Source organism: Carettochelys insculpta, chromosome 20, assembly GCF_033958435.1.
Source record: "Carettochelys insculpta isolate YL-2023 chromosome 20, ASM3395843v1, whole genome shotgun sequence".
In the NCBI taxonomy this organism is placed as follows: domain Eukaryota; kingdom Metazoa; phylum Chordata; order Testudines; family Carettochelyidae; genus Carettochelys; species Carettochelys insculpta.
Window position 1 is genome coordinate 1,163,731 of NC_134156.1, and position 22,339 is coordinate 1,186,069.

Here is a 22,339-nt window from a genome sequence, read left to right on the forward strand (position 1 = left end):
TCAAGAGTATGTGCTGGCACGTGGGTGCCAAGGGTGGGACTAGGCAGTGTCCATCCAAGAGAGGCTTTGGTCACATGTGCCCTTCATTTTCCCAGCCAAGAGCATCCTTCAGGACATGGATTTATATGAAATAGAGCAAGTGGTTTTTAGGAACTGCATGAAGCAGTTCCTCAGCTGGTGGCAACTGGCCCCAAAGGAGCTGTGACGTTTTCTACCAGCAGCAGATCTGCTTTTACATGCCTGACTTGGAAAAGAGACATGCGGGTACTTCCCGGCCTTCCCTCTCAGCAGTGTGGTCACAGGTTGTAGTCAGTATGTTTTAGAGCTCTTGTGTGACTGTAAGTAGAATTGCATACCAAGCCAACGCCAGCTGTGGGTGTGCATCTGAGGTGTATTCTGACCACTTTTACAGACATGCCTTGTAAATACAGGCTCAGCAGCCGGGCTTATGTATCTGGACTTATCTCCATCTCTCCTCCCATCATCCTGGCTTTTGGGATGTGTTCCTTTTTTCTTCCTCTTCTTTCTCCTTATCTCAGCCTTTGCTTTTTCCCTCCCGCTTTCTTGCCATTCTGTCTTACACTTTTCATCCTCACTCTCTCCCCCACTCTCTCATCCTCTTCCTCTAAGGTGGTGGCCCACTGGTGGCTGCAGTGTTATGCCCTCGCTAGTGGAAGGAGAGGTCCTTTCCGTTAGTGCTTTTCTGCAGCTCGGCAGAGACAGGCATTTCTCTGGCCTGTAGTATTTTATACCTTCCCCCTCCCCCATCCCAGCTTGCTCCCCGCCACAAGTTGCTTGCCCTTGCCTTGAGATAGGAGTTGAGGGACTCTTCCAGTGTGCCCTCAGAGATTGTACTCCCTCCATGCCCTGTAACATTTACCAGCTCTCATCTGTTCCCATTAGACTAGCAAACCCATCTGGCTAGGCAGAAGCAACATATGCAGTGTCTTTGTCCTTTGTTTATGCATAGTAATAGAGATCTCACTGCTCACACAGATTAGTGGGAATATGTTAACCTGTGGAACTCCTTGCCAGAGGAGACTGTGAAGGCTAGGACTATAAGAGAATTTAAGAAAGAGCTAGATAAGTTCATGGAGTTAGGTCCATAAAAGGCTGTAAGCCAAGGGTAGGAATGGTGTTCCTGGCCTCTGATTGTCAGAGGCTGGAGATGAATGGCAGGAGACAAATTCCTTGATCATTGTCTTCGGTCCACCCCCTCTGGGGCACCTGGCACTGGCCACTGTCGGCAGACGGGCTACTGGGCTGGATGGACCTTTGGTCTGACCCAGCATAGCCATTCTTATGTGTGTATCAAAAATCAAATGAGCAAACGGGACCTAAAATTCTATCTCAAGCGATAATACAGGCCTGAATGCAGCTTAGCATGAGCTTTCCTAACAGGGTACACTTTGGGAAGGCTGGCATTGCACCCTGAAGTTTTTAGTCCAGGCTGCCATACTACCTCTACTGGCCATAGAGCCCAGAGAGCTTTCTGATGCCATTAGAAATAGTTTAATGTTTGTAAACTCTGAGAAATCCTGCACAAGCCCCCTTAGTTCCCCTTCAAAACTTCAGTGTTTTATGTAGTGTATGGTATTTGTGCAGGCACTTTGCACAGTACAAATCTGCCCTTGGATAGTTGCATGCAACCTGGTGCTCTTAGACTGACAGCCTCTGGAAAACACAAAGAACTCTTAATAAATCACATTTATGGTGAATATTTATTTCAGACGCTAATTTGAATATGTCGGGATTTCAAAGACAGCAAAACATACTCTTTTATTAGTATCATGAACTATTGTTTCACGTGAAAAGGCTATTTTCCCAGACTTGTCATTTGTTTCTAGTAATTGCATTTCAATTTGATATATCTCTCATGTACTTGTTAAACCTCAACAGTGGCTGATTTTATATGTTAATTGAATGCTAATTAAATTTAAAGTAAATGCTTAGTGGAAACACTTAGTTTAACTTGCTACCAGAAGCTTCAAATATTCAGGATTTATGAAAGTGGGTGGTGGTGGGGAATCTACTCCACTCAGAGAAGACACATCATTTTTTTTCCTATAGTTTTAAATTTCTTTCTGCACTAAACTGTCAGAAGATGAGAGAGGCACTGGTGTCTGAGCAGTGGTGAAGGAAAGACATTTGATGTGCAGTGCATCAGTGAAGAAAAGGGTATAACTGATATTCTGAAAAAATCTCCCTTAAGAATTTTTTCTGCATTATAATACACGTATTAAATGGGTTTTCCAGAATATGGCTATTTTAAAATTTCCACTGCCCTTTCTGCTGGCCAATCTTCTGTAGTCATAAATAATTGCTATTTATTGTGATGTTTTTATAGCACTGATTGAAATGGATTGAAGACTAAAAACTATAAATGAAGCAAATGTAGTTGGCATGTACTAAAAAGCAGTATGCCTGGAGGCAGAAGGAGTTCCCAAAATCAACATGCAAGGGGGAAAAGGGGCATTGGCTCAGTTCTTTTTGGACTAGTTGGTTTGCAAAAAGTGAAAGCATGCAACCTCCATATTTGTGGTCAATGAAATGATAACCTAGGACAATTTGGACAATATTGCTGTAATTATTTAATTAAATATTGATGATATAGCAATAGGAAGAAACACACACACACACACACACACACACACACACACACACACACACACACACACACACACACACACACACACACACACACACACACACACACCACCTTCACAACTTCCCAGATTTATGGCAAAAAGCATTGTCCATCCTCTTGGCAGGGCCAGAAACAACGGCTGAGAAATGATTGTCCCAGCAGACAGACAGACACTGAAACCTGTGGGCATTTGCCAGCTCTTGCTGGAGTTTGGCCTAGTCACACGATAGGAAGCCTCTGGGGTGTCAAAAGACATCTGTGTACTACTGGTGAGGGGGAGTCCTGCCCCGCCTGGCTGGTGGAGGCAAGGGGGCCGTTTTGGGTGGCGGGGGGTGGGGAGGACAGCAGCTATGTGTATCGGGATGCCTGCTGCTCTTCTTCCCATTCCCCTGACCACCAGGGAGCCGGAGGAAGGCACACAGACTGGGTGAATTACTCCCTTGACCCCATCCCCAGCTGCACTGCTGCTGCTCTCCCCAGAACGGCACCCTTGGGCAGAGGCAGGGAAGAGTGGTTCTGACTTCTCCTAGCAGAGAGCAGCAATTCAGGGAGACTTTCCCACCTCTTCTGGAACAAGCAAAGTCATATGCCCTCCGCGGGGTCAAAACTCACCTTTTCTTGGTTTTGCGTCATTAGCAGTGTGATAATGAGCTCAGGCGACAGATGAGATTGGCTGCACTTTCCCATGGTTGGCTGCACTCTGTGGTCCTAGCACTGGGCTACTCAGTCCAGCTCTAGTTCTGCCTCAGACCCGAGAGACTTCCGTCAGGGCAACTCAGCACTCAAACCTGCTTCCTCTCTCTCTGTCCCCTGCAGGCTGGATGTTGGTGGCAGAGCTGGTTACGGCCCTCACCTCTAACACAAGGCAGCTGGCGAAGTGGGTCTTTGCCCACGAAAGCTTACACTCCCAAAAATTTGTTAGTCTATAAGGTGCACAAGACTTCTTGTTGTCTTTGTGGATCCAGACTAACGCGGCTACCCCCCTCTGAGACTTGTCACCTCGAACACAGACCATTTACCTTTCCCGCTTTGTGGTTTGTTGTCTCACTCATTTGATGACTGGTGTGCCCCGCTCTCACCTTGCCTACCATTATTGACATCCTCTGTGAATGCAGCTTCATGGTTTGACTCTCTGCCTCCACTCCTATACAGCTGTATTTGAGAAGCCTCTGGATAAAAAGGCTGGTAGAAATTATGGCCCACCTGGCACCAAGAAACTCATCTACTTCATTGATGATCTGAACATGCCTGAAGTGGACGCTTACGGGACAGTGCAGTCCCACACACTGATCAGACAACACATGGACTATGGCCACTGGTAGGTGTCTTCCCCTGCACTGTGCTATTCCTGCTCGTAGTCTGGCACTACGCATGCGGTGCTGCTGTAGACACCTTGCTGTCACTGTATGGGAGAAGCAGGACGCCTGAGGGGCTGTCTGTTATTGGACCCACTTCTGCTGGTGAGCGAGACGAGTGTTTGAGGTAACGCAAAGCTCTCCTTCAGCTACACAGGAGGTGGGGCAGGTTGTTTAGTGTAAGTAGGTAACACATTTCAAGGGACCATTGAAGGTGAAGAGGCCTGTTAACACCTCTCCAGTAATGGGGTGAGGGGCAGCAGCTGGGGCTGAGAGTAGTTAGCGGGTTCAGGTTGTTATAATAAGCCCTCAGTACAGTGTCTGCTCAGTTCCTGGTTGTTTGTGTCCCTCAGAGTGAAGAATTCATGCTCCCGGGCTCATCTTTTGAGTGTTGCGCTGGTCTCCTTTGAGGCTAAGGACTAAGAGTTCCGTTGCAGAGTGATATCAGATATGCAGTGATCACTTTGTGGTGGTTGCACCCCCAGGTGATAGGGTGTTTTTGTCATCATTTTCCTGGGTGAGGTCACTCGAGAGTGCAGTGATTATCTGGGTCCAGGCACGTCATTGTTCTTGGGACCTGTAGAGTGCTGGAGGAGTGTGGCATTTGCTGTGTGAAATGAGGGTGCAGATGTCCTTTCTACTGCTGGCTCAGTTCTTCACCTGTCTGAGTTGTAAACATCTGCAGACCTGCTCTCCAGGGCTCTTCTTCATGTACAGCCGCTGGAATGACTCATCTCGTGTCACACAAGAAATTGACCAAGTCCTGTGATCTTCTGCCACTGTTCTCTGACCATAGTTTGCAGGTTTGACATCTGGCCCATTTTGGAGAATCCTCACTTTCCTGGGCTCGCATTTTAACTGCTCCCTTGAAAACTGATTGCTTGCAACAGGTGATGCAGAACACTGAGATCCACTGCCTGGTGTGGGATTTGATTTGTATGTGAGTTCGATGCATGGCCCCACAGTATGCTCGTGTTTTTATAGCTGGCTTAGAACAATGTTTCCTCAGCTCTGGTCCCCTGTTACCCCATTTTCACTTACGCTACATCAATGACATCTTTCTCATTTGGATCCATGGTAAAGAGACTCTTGAAGAATTCCACAAGGATTTCAACTACCTCCACCCCACCATCAATCTCAGCATTGACCATTCCACATGAGAGATCCATTTCTTGGACACCACTGTACAAATCACCAATGTTCAAATCAATACCACTCTCTACCAGAAACCTACTGACTGCTACTCTTACCTACATGCCTCCAGCTTCCATCCAGGGCACATTGCATGTTTATAGTCGAGCCTTTAGGTACAATCTCATCTGTTCCAATCCACTGACAGAGACCAAAAACTCTGAGATCTCTACCAGGCATTCATAAAACGTAATTACCCACTGGGAGAAGTGTTAAAATAAAAAATAAAAATAAATAAATAAAAAAAGCAAAACAAACAAACAAACAAAAACAAAAAAGCGCACAACGGATTGACAGAGCCAGACAAATGCCCAGAAACAAGCTACTTCTAGATAGGTCCAAGGTTAATAACAGAACACCACTTGTCATCACCCATAGCCCCCAACTTAAACCCCTTCAGTGCATTATCAACAACCTACAACCTCTACTGGAACATGATGCTTCACTCTCACAGGAGGCCTGTTCTTCTTACAGACAGGAAAATTCTTTCTAACTACCATGGGTCACACCACAGAAACACTACTCCTGAAACTTCTCCTTGCAGCAAACCCTGTTGCCAACTTTCTCCACATACTTACACTGGAGACACCATTCCTGGACCTAACCATGTCAGTCACACGATCAGGGGCTTGTATTCCTCCACTTCCACCTATGTGAGATATGCAGTCATGTGCCAGCAATGCCCCTCTGCCATGTATATTGGATAAATTGGACAATCACTTTGCCAAAGAATGAATGGATGCAAATCAGACATTAGGAACCTGAATACACATAAACCTGTCAGTGAGCATTTCAGCCTAGCAGGCCAGAGCATACAAAATTTGAACGTATGCATTCTAAAATAGAGACTTTTTAACACCATTACAAAGGGAGGCATCTGAATTGGAGTTCATTCTCAAGTTTAATAATATATACCTCAGATTCAGCAAAGATATCAGTTACCTTACGTATTAGAAAGAGAGTTTTCCCACTTTGATATTTGCAGTGATGCCAAGAAGTCCACTTAACTTAATAGATACTTGGAGAAACTATTTTTCTTTCCCCTTCCCCAGCTTCCTTCTGTCCTATCTAGCTGATTCATCAGTTTTTATTTTGTTTTTTTCTATCTTTCTGTTATATTCTCTTTGTTTCAGTCGCCATTTATCAGGATTTTCCAGATCGGAAGAAGTGGGTCTGTCCCACAAAAATGATCGCTTAATAAATTCTATCGTTAGTCTTTAAAGTGCTGCAGGACTGCTTTTTTTGCTTTTTTGTTCTGTGAAGCTACTGTTCATGCTAATGATGTAGGTTAAGGACAGCTGCTGTCTCTGTGAGAGGCCAAAGGCAGTAGAGAAGGAAGTGAGGAGCTTTCGCCCCTGCAGTGGTAGACAGCCTGGAGGCAGACCATGGGAGGGAGAGCACATGTGCACGGGCTCAGTGGATACTGCTACCAAAAATTTCTGATTAGAGGTGCAGGGTGCATGTACGCCTACAGTGGAGCACCCACAGAGGGACACATCTTCAACAACCATCGTTACTGCACAAGGTGAGTAACTTCTTACTTGCCAAAGGAGGATCCAACGTCAAATCCATGCAGCAGTGTTTGAAGCTGAACTGCATTATCTTACGCAGAGCTGGTGCTCCAGGGCTGGTGATCAGAGGGCACACTTAGTGCGTAGGTGTAGAGGCTCCTCAAACATATACATCCGCTACTCCAGCTCTGGCACTGTGGCATGCTGCTTGGGGCTGAACTGACGCATGCACAACTACAGGACTCTCTCAGCTGCGTTCAGATGCAGGAATGTCACCTGTACATGCCTATGTATCAGATTCCCTCCACGTTCCCCCTCGGGTGGCTGAAACAATGCCATACGGTGCAATTCCTTTCCCATTTCTAAATGTGGGGAAGGTACCCAAGTTAAAAGAAGAATCTCTCGAGGAGATCCCTTAGCGGCAGTGCTGTACATGATGCTGATACAGTCACTGACGTGAATTCTCTGGGAGCTAAATCAGCACAGAGCAGCAGCACGTAACCGCAAGTTGCAGGTACAGACCATCACAAAAGGATATGCAGAGAGCAAGGATGGGTGCAGAAAAGTTTGATGATGATACAGAGATGGGGGATCAGTTGACTAACCGGATAACTGATAGTGTGATCATATAGTGTCAAGAGGAGAAGGAAAAAAAAAATGTGAAGAAGAAACCTCCTGGTGGTGCACTGCATAATGACTGTACATCAGGATGTGGGTGGGATGTATGTCCAAGGATGCGATGGAGCAAAAGCTCTGCTATCGGTAGATGAATAAGTTGATAATGAAGAATATAACTTTAAAATATGTGAGAAGCCAGCCAGAGTAGAGGATCCCCTAGTCACACTAACAAGCTAAGCCGAGTGCATCCCAGCCAAAGAAGGCAAAAAGGAAAAGGGAAGGCAAATTGCCAAAGAACAACAGCCTCGGTGTGCATGCACAAGAACAGTCCTCGAGACTTCATTGTGTTTGAAACAAAAGTGAACAACACAGTTCTCCCCAAAGTGCATTGTGTGTTCAGAAAAGGAGGAGATGATGGAGCATCTATCGAGCACCTGTGGGAGTTTGGCTGGGAGAGGAGATAGGAGCAGACACAATGAAATCAACAAGTGTGTGTGGTGAAGCCTTTGTGTTAAGTATTGATGTAAATGAGTCACAACGTATTATGACGAACAAATCCAAAGTGCTCTAGACAAGGAGGAGGCAAAGATTTATGGGATCTCGCAGTTGCTGCAGACTGAATGGTGCAGGCAAACTGGCTGGAAAGCGGAGTTGTAGAAAAGAAGACAAAAAAAGACACTGTTAATTGCTGCTGCCATCCCAGCGGATAGAAAAATGAAAGAAACAATGAGCTGAAACTCTGGAATCTGGGATTCTCTGGTCCAGCAACGTCCATGGCCCAGCAGGACAAGAGGGACCAGATAGCCCCGGTGGCTGTGGGGAGTGGGGCGGGAAGCGCCACTAGATGAGCTGGGGCTGTGGTGCAGCTGAGGAAAGCTGTGTCTGGGCCAGGGAAGCTTTGGACGGGGGCTCGAGCAGGCTGGAGAGCTGTTGGCTGGGAGGCCAGGGCCGGAACTGAAAGCTGGTGCCCGAGGAAGATGCAGCCGGGGAGGCCATGGCTAGGGACTGGAGGAGCCATGACTGGGGACCTGGTGGCCAGGAGGCGGGGGGCAGGGAACCACACGGTCCTGGTCCCAAAGAGCCTCGCATTTGATTCCGACCCATGGGTCATGAAGTGAAGTCGTCTGTGTTACACACAGGTCTGCAGATGGGGGGAGGGAAGGGGAGAGGGACAAAGGAGGCAGTTGCCCCAACACCTGGCAATTCAAAAAGGCCCAGGGCTCCTGGTTGCCACTGCTGTTACCTCAGGAGCGGTGCTGGCCAGAGCCCTGAGCCTTTAGATTGTAGCCAGAGTGCTGTGTAGCCTGCTCTGAGGGCTGGCTGGGGAGTGGGGACCCAGTGTGAGGCATTCTGGTGTGGGCGAGCAGAGGCGCACTGAAGGCTGCCTGCCCCAGCCCTGCCTCTTCTGCCTGAGGCCCGGCCCCTTCCCCACCTTGCCCTGGGGCCTGGCAAGTTTACCCTTTGTGCCCCTATCTGGTTACGCAGAGGTGTGGCCGTTATTCCGGACCTGGCCCTCAAGGGAGGGGTGCTGCAACACCGCTGTTGCCTGTAGGCTGCAGTTATCGCGGTGCTTTGTCTGCCACAGGTACGACAGAAACAAACTGTCCCTGAAGGGGATCATGAATGTCCAGTACGTGTCATGTATGAATCCCACTGCGGGGAGTTTCACCATCAACCCACGGCTCCAGGTAGAGTCCATGAATCGTCAGCGTGCTGCTAATTTTCCTCAAAGGTTTGGAGACTTAGAACGTTATCAAAACAGTCTTTAAAGAATAACCTGAAGGGACAGATTATGGCAGTGATGCTGCCGTTAATACTCCAATGGTACGCAACGTGGCCAGACTCCTCATGCTTTTATATCACCGTAAATTCATTTAAATCAGTGGAGTTAATCTAATTTACGTGGGTGGAACAGAAAGCAAAATGGTCCCTTATTCTTCCTTTTTGGCCCTTCCCCGCCATATTTCTCTGCCCATTACTACTCACAGTTTGCGATGGCTAACAGCCTTTACTGTGCTACAGCTTGGGTGTGTCTACACTAGGAACTAACTTCACAGTTTACTTTGAAGTTAGGTGCTACTTCGAAGTAGCCTGCAGAGAGTCTACACACATTTCCCCTTACTTCAAAGTTAACTGCCTCAGCTCAATTTTGAAGTTTGTATTCCATTCCCAGAAATGGAGATGTGCCCCACTTCGAAGTTTAACTTCAAAGTAGGTTTTGCGTAGACTCTTAACTTTGAAGTCTGGTACGTTGAAGTTGTACTTTGAAATAAGCAACTTCCAAGTTATTTTTGTAGTGTAGACACAGCCCTTGAGTTTGATTTTATTTACCTAGTGTTATCCCTGGAACGTAATTACTCCATTTTCTCTGGTTTGGTTTGTAAAAATTCTCAGGCGAGCAGCTACGTTTTCCTTTTCCTGTGTGAGACTAAATACAGTGAAAAGAGGAAAGAAGGACAGCCGGAGTTATAACTGCTAATGCTAACATGGATTAGGGAGAAGATTTTAAACCTCTGCTTCAGGGCTTAAGCCAGTCACTGGCTGGCAAGGGTTAGGAGGAGCCCTAATATAGGGGACAGAACATTTGCTTAGTATGTTGTCCAAAGCATCTGGTTCTGGCCAGTGTCAGAGACCGGGTACTGCACTGGCTGGACATCAGCTCTGATTCAGCTGGCAAGTGCTATGTTTAATAGGGAGCAGGTTTAAAACAATGTAAGGAAGTGGCTTCACCCAATGCGGGGTCAGCTTGTGGGGCACATTACCAGACAATGTTGTGAAGGCCAGAAGTGTAATGGGGTTCACAACAGGATTAGGATAGATCCATCAGTAAGTATTAGCCAGGATGGAGGGGCATGCAGCCCTATGCTCAGTGTCCTAAGTCTTTGATGCTGCAACTAGCAGGGGTGTGTCTCTTGATGACTGCCCTGTTCTGTCTGTTTCCTCTGAAACAGCCAGCTCTGGCCACTGCTGGGAGAGAGGATACTGGCCCAGATGGACCTTTGTTCTGAGCTGGGGTCCTGTTCTCCTCTGTAACTTGTGATGGGTGTTCTCTGATCACAAGGAGCATGGTTTATCTGCTGGCATTGGTGGGGTAGCATAGTGGTCCTCAGAGGGGTCAGGACATTGCTAGGTATCCAACTGCCAGCTATGGCCACAGCCCCTTTGCAAGTAGCAGAATGAGAACACCCAGGATTGGATTAGTATTTATGAGAGAAAGAAGGGAACTCGAAAGGGACTTAGAAGAATGATCACAACAGCCTGATGCATTGTATCCTGCATGGGCACCAAACCCTGCTCTCCGTGGTTAAATACGTGCAGTCCGGCTGGTGCCACTAGCACCGTTACATGAACAGCTAGAACTTGTCCCCGTTTCTTGAATATCCTCTTGCTCCATTAAAGGAATTACCCTGATCCTGACCTCCTTAAATGAGTGCCCGTCACTGGTTAAAAGGAGATATTTTGAGCACTGAAAATCTTGTGACTTTCCCATCTCCATCCACCTGCTCTTACAGAGAGCGTCAGGAAACCCACTGTCCTTGTCTGAGGGAGCTGTCAAATGGCACCCTGCACTTCTTGTGTGCCCTGCCTTTACAACTGTCACAGAAGTGACCATCGGACGCAACTGACAGTGCCACCCTTTGGAAGCAGGCCCCCGAGGTGGCTCACCATTCAGGGAGAAGGGCCAGTCCTGTCTGAAACCTCTCTGTGTTCTTCCCTCCCTCAGCGCCACTTCTGTGTGTTTGCACTCTCGTTCCCTGGATCAGAAGCTTTGTCCACCATCTACAGTGCCATTCTAACGCAGCACCTGAGATGGGGAAGTTTCTCTGGGCCCGTACAGAAATCCTCGCAGCAGCTCATACGCCTAGCCCTGGGCCTGCACCAGAGAGTCGCTGCCACTTTCCTGCCAACGGCGATCAAATTCCATTATATTTTCAATCTCAGAGACCTCTCCAATATCTTCCAAGTAAGTGCAGTAGTTTTCTTCCTGGGGCACTCAGCCGCCGACTAACAGTAGGAGGTGGAACTGATGGGTGTGTGGTTGTCCCCTCTCTGTGCCAGTCCAACACCAGTTAACTTTAATGGGAGGCATGCATGTTCACCAGGGCTGTGTATACCCTGTGTCCCTCAGCCCTGGCTGCCAACACAATGACAGCACCCTCTTTTTCAGTAAAATATCTGTTACTCTTAGTAAGTAAGGCCCAGATCCTCCAAGGTACTGATGCACTGAAACGTTGTGGGGGATCTCTGGCCCTGAAATCCCTTTCCCTGTTGCTCATGTCGTTCCCCTGTGGTAGAGCTCCAGCTTTGCAAGATCAGCTGAGAATGAGGAATGTGATGCAGTGATTGGCAGTACTAGCCCATGCCTTAGAGAGAGGTGTGATTCCTTGCTTATCCACAGATTTCCTTTGTGGTCTTGGCCAGGTGACTTAGGCCCAGAATTTTAATGGCATTCAGGTGTTGTTACACTGAGTTGCAATGCCTAACGCTCTTTTTGAAAAGGGATTTAGGAGCCAAACTCCCATTAAGGGTTAATAGGATCTCAGCTTCTGAGTGCCTAAATCCCCCAAAATAAAATCAGGGATCCTAAATCAGTTCGGTGTTGCATCACTAAATGCTGGTGCCTAAACACCTTTAACAGCCAGGCCCGTAGTCTCTCTGGGCCCCAGCTGCCCATATGTAAAACAGGAATGACCTGCTCTCCCCTGAGAGGAGTGTTGTGAGTAACTACAGGGAAGGCTGTGAGGCACTCGCCCACTGTGGAAGGCCCAGTCTAGGGGAACTGTGAGACAGGGCCTTTGGAGATTCTTCTCCCACCAGCTGCTTTCTAACTGTAAGAGCTGTGCATGATAACAGGTATGTGGCAGAAAACCGTTGCAGATTGAAACTCCTGAGAGTCCAGCTCTGGAACTGTTGGCCTTAGTCATTTTAGTGCTGTCTCTGCACAGATGGTTTAACTCCTGCTCCGCTTGTGATCTGCCGAAAGAATCTGTCATCATCCTGTTATCTTAGCTATAGCAAGACACTGACTCAGTGACTTACAGCCCCTGCCTGATTCTTTCTCAGAGCAGGCTGCCAGGTCTTATTACCAGGACTGTGCTAATTGTCTTATTATGGAACACTCCAGGAACCTTCAGGTAGTTGTTGTGGCTAATGGAGAATGAGTGAATGCAAATCTACCTGTGTATGTAAATATTACACAGAAGATGCTCCACAGTAGTCATCTGCAGAAATCGTTTCTGACAGAGATCTGCAGACATGTTGCTTTTATGTTGTTCAGACTTTCAAAGTGCCTGTGTGCATTTATACCTGCTGTGCTCAGAGAGTGACTCGCTGTGGGCTGCACGGAAGTTGAATCCTAATGGAATTCACTCCCATTTTCCCCCAGAATGCTGGAGGGCTCAGGGTGGACAAGTAAAGGACCTGGCTGAATGTGAAGCCCCTGGCACGGACCTAGTGGCTGGAGTTGTGAGTGAACCTTGTCAGGTGATGCTCAGATTCACCTTGACTAGACCAGAAGGTATTGTGCCCCGTTTTGGGGACTTGGAGGACCTACAAGCTGTTCTAGAGCAGTGGCGGCAGGCGGCCCTGCCTTTTGCTATTGGAAGTGATTTCATCCACTGCTGACCTGCTTTTCACCCTTTGTCTAGGCTAGGATAAAGCACAATGGTCCAACTGCTAGGTGATAGGGGAGCATTATATAATGAGGGCAAAATCTGTTTATGGGGTGGTTCGCTGTCCTTGTTCCACTTTGTCTGGCTAAGGGACCCTGACATCAGCCTGTGCTCCCAGGGGTGTGACCCCACTGACTGTTGCCACTACCTGGCTTGCATCAGAACTGCTCTTGAATCCATGGGAGCACAGTGGGCAAATTGCCAAGTAGTGGGGTGCTGAGTCGGGGGTGGGGGATTAGCTCGGATAACTCAGAAGAGAAGCTGATGGCGTCTCAGGATAGAACCTGGAAGCTGGGAGGGAGCTGCCCTTGGAAGTACTACGCGAGTGGCAGGACCAGGCTTTCTTTGGCCAGGAGGCGGTTCAGGGTGGGTTGTGTTTGTGGGCATTGGTTTGTGATTTTGAATTGAGTAAAGGGAATGTCTCCCAAACGGGAATCAGTCCCCACCAAAAGCCAGCAGCCTCTTTGTGGAGGCTGGTCTGAGGGAGGCTGGCTGGGTGTTCGGACTCTCCATGCATGCGCACATCCTTTCTCCTTTGCTTCTTTCCCTGACCCCCCATGTCTGCGTTCTCCCACAGCACACTCGGAACTGCAGTGTTGTGTCTCTTTGAAGAGAACTCAGAGCACCACTAGACTGTGCTGTGGGACTGATTTCGGCCTGTTGCTGTGTGCACAAGGACACAAGGGCAGCCCTGGAGCGGAGGAGTAGCTTGTAAACGTCCTGGCGGTCTAGAGCTGAGTTAATGTCAGAGCTTACATTTAGCCCTTCCACTTCCACCAGAGAACTAGCTTTTCTTAAGAATTGTTTCAACTGGTAGTTGAATGAGGAGGATTAAAGGTCATTGATTTTGGGGATGTTTTTATACAAGGTGAACTGTGGTTTTGCCCCCTTTCTATACATTCGGTGTTTACGCCTCACAGCCCCCTTTGTGCATCTCGTGAGCTCACCACAGGGTCATGGTGGACTCCTTACATACCCGCAGCGAGCAGGGAAGTCTGCACTGTGCTGAGAGCCCTCCTGTGGTGTTACTGGGTGGTGGCGGAGGCCAGAAGCCATCAGTCCTGTTTAATCCGTTTCCTCCACCCAACTTTGATTGCCTGCCCAGAATGCTCCAGTGAGCTGGTTACCTTGTTTTACTGGATGCAGTGCTCAGGAGATGGGAACCGTGAGGGAAACTAAGCAAACCTCCACATGTGGTTTGTTTTATACCTCTTTGCACTTTGCACCCTGAAGGTCTGCAATAATAGTTCAAGTGTTGGATGAATGCTCAGAGTGTTGAATTATTAAACACCAAACATTGGAAAAATGTGATCGCAAATCCTGTTTATTCCCAGTGTATTAATTCCTAGTGCATGCAGCATGGGAAGGAAAGGCCAGTGGGGGTCCAGACTGCTCCAAAGCTGTACTGCATGCACAGTCCCATCGGAAGCCGTCACTGCTGCTAGTTCTGCTGTCTAGGGAGCAGTATTTCCATGTGAAGAGGACACAGCGTCTTCCATGTTTACTGCAGTGGCAGAAGGAAGATGGAACTTCCTTGTGTGTCCCCACTACACAAGCCCCTTGCAGCCAGGAAGCACTGAATGCATGTTTGCTCAGAGAAGCTCCTGGGTATGGACAGGTTGCTGCTTTAGAGGTGTAACACAGAGCCATGTGTTACTCTGGGCCAACCAGAGAGTAATTCTGAGGGTGCACGCTGGGTCCTAGACAATACTGAGATTTGTCATTCCTCCCAGCATGGCTCCCAGCAAATCCAGCATGGGTAAACTTGTAAACATAAACCAGTGGCTCCCAGCCTGTTTACCATTGCGAGCTGCACATGGAGTTCTCTGTGCTATGTGGGCTGCACCCACACAATATATATCTACTACCCGTTTGGCCCTGAGGATGTCACATGGGCCGCAGCGGCATGCTGACGGGGCCGTAAGCAGCCCACAGGCTGAGAACCACTGCCCCAAACCAAGAAAAGTGCAATGATTTTCCCCATAGGCCTCTTTGCCTGGGGGCTGAGTCTTTGTCCACCCTGGCCACTGGGTTACAATGTGGCTGGGCAGAGGCTCAGTACATATAGCAGCCTGTCTGAAACGCTTTGTATCAGCCTTACCTGGTCTGTTCTTCCATCTCAGACAATTTCAAAGGTCTGGACCCAGTAGTGAAGTCAAGGTTGCTGTACTGTAGATCCCCTCGGGGGTTCCTGCCTTCATTCATCCTGGCATGGGGAGCTAGTGTGATGTGCTGACGTGGGGTGAGGTTTGTCATCCTGCTGCATGGTGCCACAGGCCATGAAGACATCTGCTTCCAGCCCAAGTATAAATGAGTGGCGTGGTAGCAAAACAGCTTGCGAGTGTGGGGCTCTGGTGCTGAGGCCTCACAGAGGCAGGTGTAAGCGGCGGTGGACGTGCAGGGACTGGAGTGCACTGTTGCAGTGATGATCTCCTCGTGCGGCCGTAATCGGGTTATATGGTTTGTAAGGCTGACGACAGTGCCCAGAGGGAAGAGGCTCCATCAGAGAAGGGCTTGGATGCGACACACACAGGCTTTGCCAAGGTCTGTTAAGCAAGTGGCGCGTGAGACAGAGCAGTGAGCCTTATTGGCAGCTCCACCCATCCTTTTGCTGCTTGTTTGCCTTCATAGAGACCTTTGTGACAGCAACTCATGGCGGAGGCCAGCGTCAGCTGCAGTTCATGTGCTTTCACCCTTAGAGTGCCCCAGCTCCCTGCACAGTTTTGAAGCATGCTCCTGCCCCAGGGTGAACACGATTTGTTGGGATTCCATTGCTAGGCAGCCCCCTTGCTTACCCACCCATCTCTCTCTGCACCGGTGCGAAATCCTGACCCTGGTGAAGGTAGCAGATGTCCTGGAGTGTAGTCACCACTAGGGCTCCTCCTCCTGGCTGCTCTGGGGATCCGCACTTTCCAGATCCACGCCCCCAGTGCAGCTCTTTCGCATGCCCTGCCCCTATTCTCTCTCACTCTGCCATTCCGGGTGCTTTTCCATCGTGACTTGGCCTCTGCGCAGGTCATGCAGCCCTCTCCTTCCAGGGTTACAAAGTCCCACTGGATGACTATCCTGGGCAGTCCTCTGCTCCACTTCCCCCTCTGTGCCACCTCCCCCGGGGCTGGTTGGAGAACCTGGACCTGCTCTCTAATCCAGTTCCAGCTGGCGACCCTACAGTCAGCAACGATGATCTGCTCTGTTCCCACAAATCTTTCTAAGGTTTCCTTGGGCCGTTCCTAATTTGCCTCTCCCTCTTTAGTGCCCTTCTCTCAGGACACAGCTCCCAAGGCTTCTACTCTCACTGATTTCCTCCTTGCTGCCTCTAAAACTAGAGTGTGCTGCAGGCTCCTTCTGGCTTTATTATAGCCCTGCCTCTTCCTTCTCAGCTGGGCTCTCTTCCCAACTGGGTTACTTATCCAGCCTCATTCCAATCAGGTGGGGCCTCTCCAGTTAAGTGTCCTCCTTCCAGCCTCATTATTACTTTTGAGGTAGATGTGGGCTGAACACCCTGTCACAGTGGGATACTAACATCGAGAAGTAGGATTTCACCCCTGTGTATCTATTCTCACCTCTGAGGAGCAGCAGAGCTCTGAGAAAGGATGAGTGGGACTTTCAGAATGAACAAGGCAACTTCTCTGCCTCATCCAGCTTCCACTGGGCTCTGAGGGAGCCATTAGTTTTAGGTTTTAAAAAATAACACCCAACTCTGGAAATCTTCCTTCTCTGCATCTGCAATTTTAAAAAAAACTGTCAGTGGCATATTATGTTCTAACAAATGGGACTTTGTTAATTTAGATCACACTTCCGTCTATGAATCATTCACCTACTAGTGTCAAAGGGCGTTCATAAGAGTATGTCTACACAACAAAATTAGGTCAGGTTTATTGAGGTCAACATTTATCATCAGATTTTGTAAGGTGAAGGTGAGGATCCTCACTAAGCACATTCAGTCAATGGACTACGTCTCTACTGCCATGGCAACCATCCAATCTTACAGCAATGCACTCTGGGTAGCCATCCCACAGTTCTGGCCCACCCATGTAAATATCGGATTTGGCTCCCAGTGCCTGATGGGACAAAAACATTGTCTCAGAAGCTTTTGGCTACATGTCGTCAGTCCCCCATGATTCGCTTCCCTCCTTCCTCCTTGAAAACAATGGTAAGCAATCATTTCATGCCCTTCCCACCCACCACCCACCCCAGTTACCCAGACAGACACCAGTAGAGCGAGCATGGACCCCGCTTAGCTGCACACTGCTGTGGCAAGCATTGCGAATGCCTCGCGTGTTATCCTGCAGTTTGTCCAGAGCTCGCCAGGAGCCGCCTGCACAAGGAAGAATGCGAGGAGGCCAGGCATACAGATGTGAAGGAACCCTTTGAGTGGAGCAATTGGTGTGTGCTGGCAGGTGGCAGTCAAGCCTGAGAAGTGCTTCCCCGATCCCTGAAGTGCAGCAGGACCAAAATGAAACTGGCTCTGAGAGTTGAGAAGCAAGTGGTGAGAGCCTTGTGGAAGCTCACAAGACCAGACTGTCACCAGTCAGTTGGGAATTGATTTAGTCTACAGTGCAGGCTGCTGTGATCCAAGTAGCCAGGGTAATCAATACACTTCTGCTAGGAAGCATAGTGACTCTGGGAAACATGCAATACCTAGTGGATGACTTTGTTGTGATGGGGTTCTCTAACTGGTGGGGCAATAGAACACCTATTCCTATCTTGGCAGCAGACTACCTTGCCAAAAAGTACATAAATCCCAAGGGGCACTTCTCAATGTTGTTGTGAGCATGGGTAGATCACAAGGGCTGTTTCACCAACATCAGTGTGGGATGGTCAGAAAAGGTGCCTGTTGCGCGCATCTTTAGGGCTCTGGTTTCTTCAGAAAGCTGCAAGAGGGAGCTTTCTACCCAGACCAGAAAATTACCGTTGGTGATGTGGTAAGCCAGATCACTTACAGCTGGCTTGGAGTGGTAAGTGTCCTACAGTGGAGGACAGAATAAGGCAGCCTTCCTTGGAAAGGCTCCTCTCATGGAGGATTCCCAAACAACCTCCAGGGATATAAGCAAACTTTTCTCTCATAGATTTGAATAAATTATGCAAAGTGCAACATGTGGTGGTAACCATGGGAATACTGTCCCCAGTGAGGGCTAGCCTGCCCTAAAGACACCACCTTCTTGCCTTCAACCTCTCAAAGGCGCATTTGACTACCGTGTGTTCAGTGTCTGGTTAAATCACTTCTTACTGCTGTCAGTGTGCTACCTATACAGCTTCATGAGCCAGGGCTACGAGGGATAAGCCGAGTCTCCCAGGGTCATATGGGATTTTCACATGCCCCACTCTAATCTTGTGGTCTGGAAAGAAACTACCCATCTGCAGCTTTCTGTGCAAGCCAGTGTCTCTGAAGATTTGTGCCTGTACCTTTCCAGACCACCCCCCCACTGATATCTGTGGGACACCCAGGGGGCTCCATAAGTGCCTGCAGCTCCAGCCAGAAGTATCCCTGCCTGTTGGTGTGCTTGATGGCAAGGTGGGCTGGTGCTACAATAAGAATGCGTGCACCATCTACTGCCCCCCACCCCCCGCCGGGAAATCCCGCGTCCACAAAGCCTGCCAGCACGCCATGCACTTTTTTCAGTCATGCTCCTCCGTAACAGAATGTGGTTTATTACCAGATGTGATGGTTGCAAAGAGGCCAAGAGAGCTAGCTGACTGGCTGGACAGAAGCCTTCTGAACTCTGAGGAGTTGGTTATTTTCAAAACACAAGTTTCAGCCTGAGAAAAAAATACACCAGTTTGCCAATCCTCCTGTGTAAAAATGGAACCAAGCTGTGGACAAGCCTGATGGCTTAGAGTGCTTTAGATTGCACTTTAGTGCATTTTATATTTTATGTATAAATAATTAGATGCAAGGAATCAAGCTTTATATTTAATTCATGTCATTAAAAACCTTATGTATTGTTAATAGGCTTAGTTACAGGCGACATCTCTTTGAAATATCTTTCGTTTGTGCATTTTAATAGGGTGCATTGTGAAGACACTGCTATACGCTGACAGCAGCGAATACATCCTCTAGATAGCACATGCCTAATTAAAGTCACTTATTTCATGTTTTTAAGTCTGCTCACTTGAGATTTCCACACTGCTTTTCCCTCTGGGTGCGCAGCACAAGGGGCCACTCAGGAGGTATGTGGAGGCAAGGGTCCTGATGCTGGGCTGAGGAGCAGCCTGGAGAGGTCTTGTGAGCCTCAGCCACAGTGCACTGGGCCAAGACTTTAGCGGGGCCTGGCTTAGGCACTCAAGGGCCCTCATGTCTCTGCTGCTCACTTAATTCGGTGATGGCAGCCCTTCACCTTTTCCTTACAGAGAGGCAGCAACAGCAGCAGGGGATTCCTTTGTACACATGGAGCGGCTGCCCCCCTGCCTCTCCCCTCACGAGCAGCAGTGCCCAGTAGCCAGGGTGTATCTGCTTGGGGGGGTGGGCCTGGCCCACTGCGCCTTCTAATCTTCTCTTGGTAGGAAACTCTCTGTATCCCCTTCCTACCAGCCACCCTCACTGTCCTGGCAGCTGAGGAAAGGAGGCGGGGAGCCCATAGACTAGGGTGATCTTCCTGGGGCAGGATAAGAGGGGCAGTATGGGACTCGGGTGGCCGAGCTTCTCTTCCTGGCTTCGACACTGAGCTGTTGTGTGGCCTTGGGGGAATCACTTTATCTTCCTCTGCTTTAGCTTCCCCAGCTGTGGAAAGGAGATGATGGTCTGAAGTTCTTTTGCACAGTGCTTTGAGATCTGCTGGTAAGCAGCTCTTTGTAGAAGTTAGGGGTAATTAGTATGCTGGCCAGAGGGCTGGTGTCCTTGTCCTCCATGGTGTCATGAACAGTGCCTGCCCATACTGCAGGACGGGGCTGAAGTACATAGGTCATTTCTTCCTTGGCTGTGACCTTCTTTGCTGCTTTCTGGTTATTCCTTGTGCTGATGTTTGGAGTCCTTCATGCAGAGAGCAGACCAAAGGCAGCACAAAGCGCTTTGTTGCAGGCATGCTGGAAAGCCCTGGGAAACGCTGTCTGCATCCTCCAGGGGCAGATTGGGTGGGGAGCTACTCAGCAGTCCTCCTGCGTGCAACGCTCATCACCCACGTGCCTGGTATACTCGTGCCGATGCGGGGGGAGCTGGGAGTGCTGGGCGTGGCTAATACGTTTGCACGTCTGTTCACTACAGGGCATTCTGTTTTCGAGCCCGGAGTGTCTGAAGTCCCCCCAAGACTTGGTGAAGCTCTACCTGCACGAGGCAAACCGTGTGTACCGCGATAAGATGGTGGAGGAGAGAGATGTCAGCACATTTGATAAAATGCAGATGGAGGTGGTGAAGAAGGTTTATGATGTAAGTATTGCAGTTGAGGTCTCTCAGGTTAACACGCTCGGAGAGAACCTCTCTGACGGCAAGCTGCACCAGAGGCACAGGTGGAGTCGGGAAAAGTAACCAGGCCTGAAATCTGCATAAGCCCTCTCGTGTGGAGACAGACGCATGCAGGCTGCCTACGCCTCTGCTCAGCTCCGCCCATGGCTGGCTGTAGTCATTTGCACCTTTCTCTGGGCCTCAGTTTCCCAGAGCTTGAAGCACCCAGCTGTGTCCTGCAGTGCTGCAATGAAGACACTCCAAACTCTCATGAGAGCGGAGCACCACCACCTGGAGAGGCAGGTGCACAGTTGATAGGAAAATTCTCCAACCACCCAGTGCTGTCTGCTCTGGCACTTAGCTCAGCTGAACTGTGTCATTCTGGAGTGTGGAGTTTTTAAACCGCTGAGCAAGGTACTTACATTGACCTAATTTCCTGGTGTAGCCCAGGCCCAAGTCTGTGAAATGGGTAGATAGTGGGTCCCTGCCTCACAGGGCTGCAGGGTTCAGTTAATTGAAACAGGAGAATCTGTGCTGCCTTTATTGCATTTCATTGGCAGGAAATTGAGGAGACTCTGGAGGAGACCACGAAGATGAACATGTTCTGCCATTTTGCCCGAGGCATTGGGGAACCCAAGTACATGCCTGTACGCAGCTGGGAGTCATTGAATCACATCCTCGTGGAAGCCTTGGAGAACTACAATGAGGTCAATGCTGCCATGAGTCTCGTGCTCTTTGAAGATGCTATGTGCCATGTGTAAGTAGATTTTCCGTCTTCAAACCCTCATAGAGTCACCAGCCCACATGTCTCTGGAGATGGTCTGTGTAACGTGTTAATGTTTTCGGAATGGATGGGCAGCGATAAGCCCAGCTGATGTCAGAGGAAGTGTAGCAGTGCAGCACGTCTGAATAGTCAAACTGGGATTCTCCAAGTGGATGTGCAAACTAGAGGCTCTTTCAGTTAGTGGCCACTTGGAAAAACTGAACAATAACCTCACTCTCTTTAGCTTCCCATCTGTGCACCAGGTATTTCCTGTCTCCCGGGGTATTGGAAGCCTTTTCTCCTTGAGGTTTGGCATATACTTTGAGACCGTCAGAGAAGGGGCACTGTGCTAATACAAAGAGGAACTACACAGCGGTGTCAGTGTGCAAATGAGTCTGCCTAAGCAGGGTTCACCAATTTGCATGCCAGCCCATGCGTCAGTGCACAGGTGCCCTAACGTATGTTTTAAATGCAAGTGTGATTATGTCAGTGTGCACAACAGAACATTTCTAGGGTTAGGGGGTGGTAACATTTTGGAAAGCTGGTAAGTAACTTAGGAGCCTACATCACACTTGCAGGGGAGCAAGGGCCAGATTTTCAAAGGTGTTAGGTACCCAAACATGCAGAATGGTGCCTGGGCAGATTGTTGAGAAGTTTGCAGCAGACAGGTGCCTAGCTCCCTGGGGTTGAGTTACATTTAAATAGCTGAAGCCCCTTTGAGGGTCTCACTGCGTCCATGCCTGCAGCTGCATATCTTAGAAAACGTGGCCCTTAACAGATTGTCTTACTGCAAGTCAACAGAATTTAGGTGCCTACAGTCAGATTTTAAGGCTATTTTGGTCCTCGCCCCCCATTAGCTATACAGAAACAATGTTTTTCCCTTAGGAAAGGGTGGTCTCGCTCTTCCTTAAGTACCCGAGAACCAGTCCAATTACAGTCATAGAAACAAACAACAAATACAATCCTTTGATCTGCTGAGCTTCTCCTTTGAACCCTGGGCAGTCACCACCCTTTTATTTCCTTCACCATAGGGCTCTGATATTGCTTCATGCTATGATGTTTTTATTCTTTGCAGTCTCTGTCAAGTGGAAGAAGTGGGTCTGTCCCATGAAAGCTCATCACCTAATAAATCATTTTGTTAAGTCTTTAAAGGGCTGCAGGACTGCTTTTTTGGGGTTTTATTCTATATAGTTATTAAATGGCA

General features: G+C 48.8%; 1 protein-coding gene across 1 annotated transcript in view; it reads left to right on the forward strand.

Annotated features, from left to right (window-relative positions):
* The window catches only part of DNAH9 (dynein axonemal heavy chain 9), a 240,318-nt gene that overhangs the window by 88,758 nt on the left and 129,221 nt on the right, over positions 1-22,339 (forward strand). Inside the window, exons 38-42 of the mRNA XM_075014992.1 lie at positions 3,800-3,965; positions 8,908-9,010; positions 11,047-11,286; positions 20,196-20,357; positions 20,942-21,129. Coding sequence (XP_074871093.1) covers positions 3,800-3,965; positions 8,908-9,010; positions 11,047-11,286; positions 20,196-20,357; positions 20,942-21,129 — 859 coding nt within the window. The remainder of the gene's footprint in view (positions 1-3,799; positions 3,966-8,907; positions 9,011-11,046; positions 11,287-20,195; positions 20,358-20,941; positions 21,130-22,339) is intronic.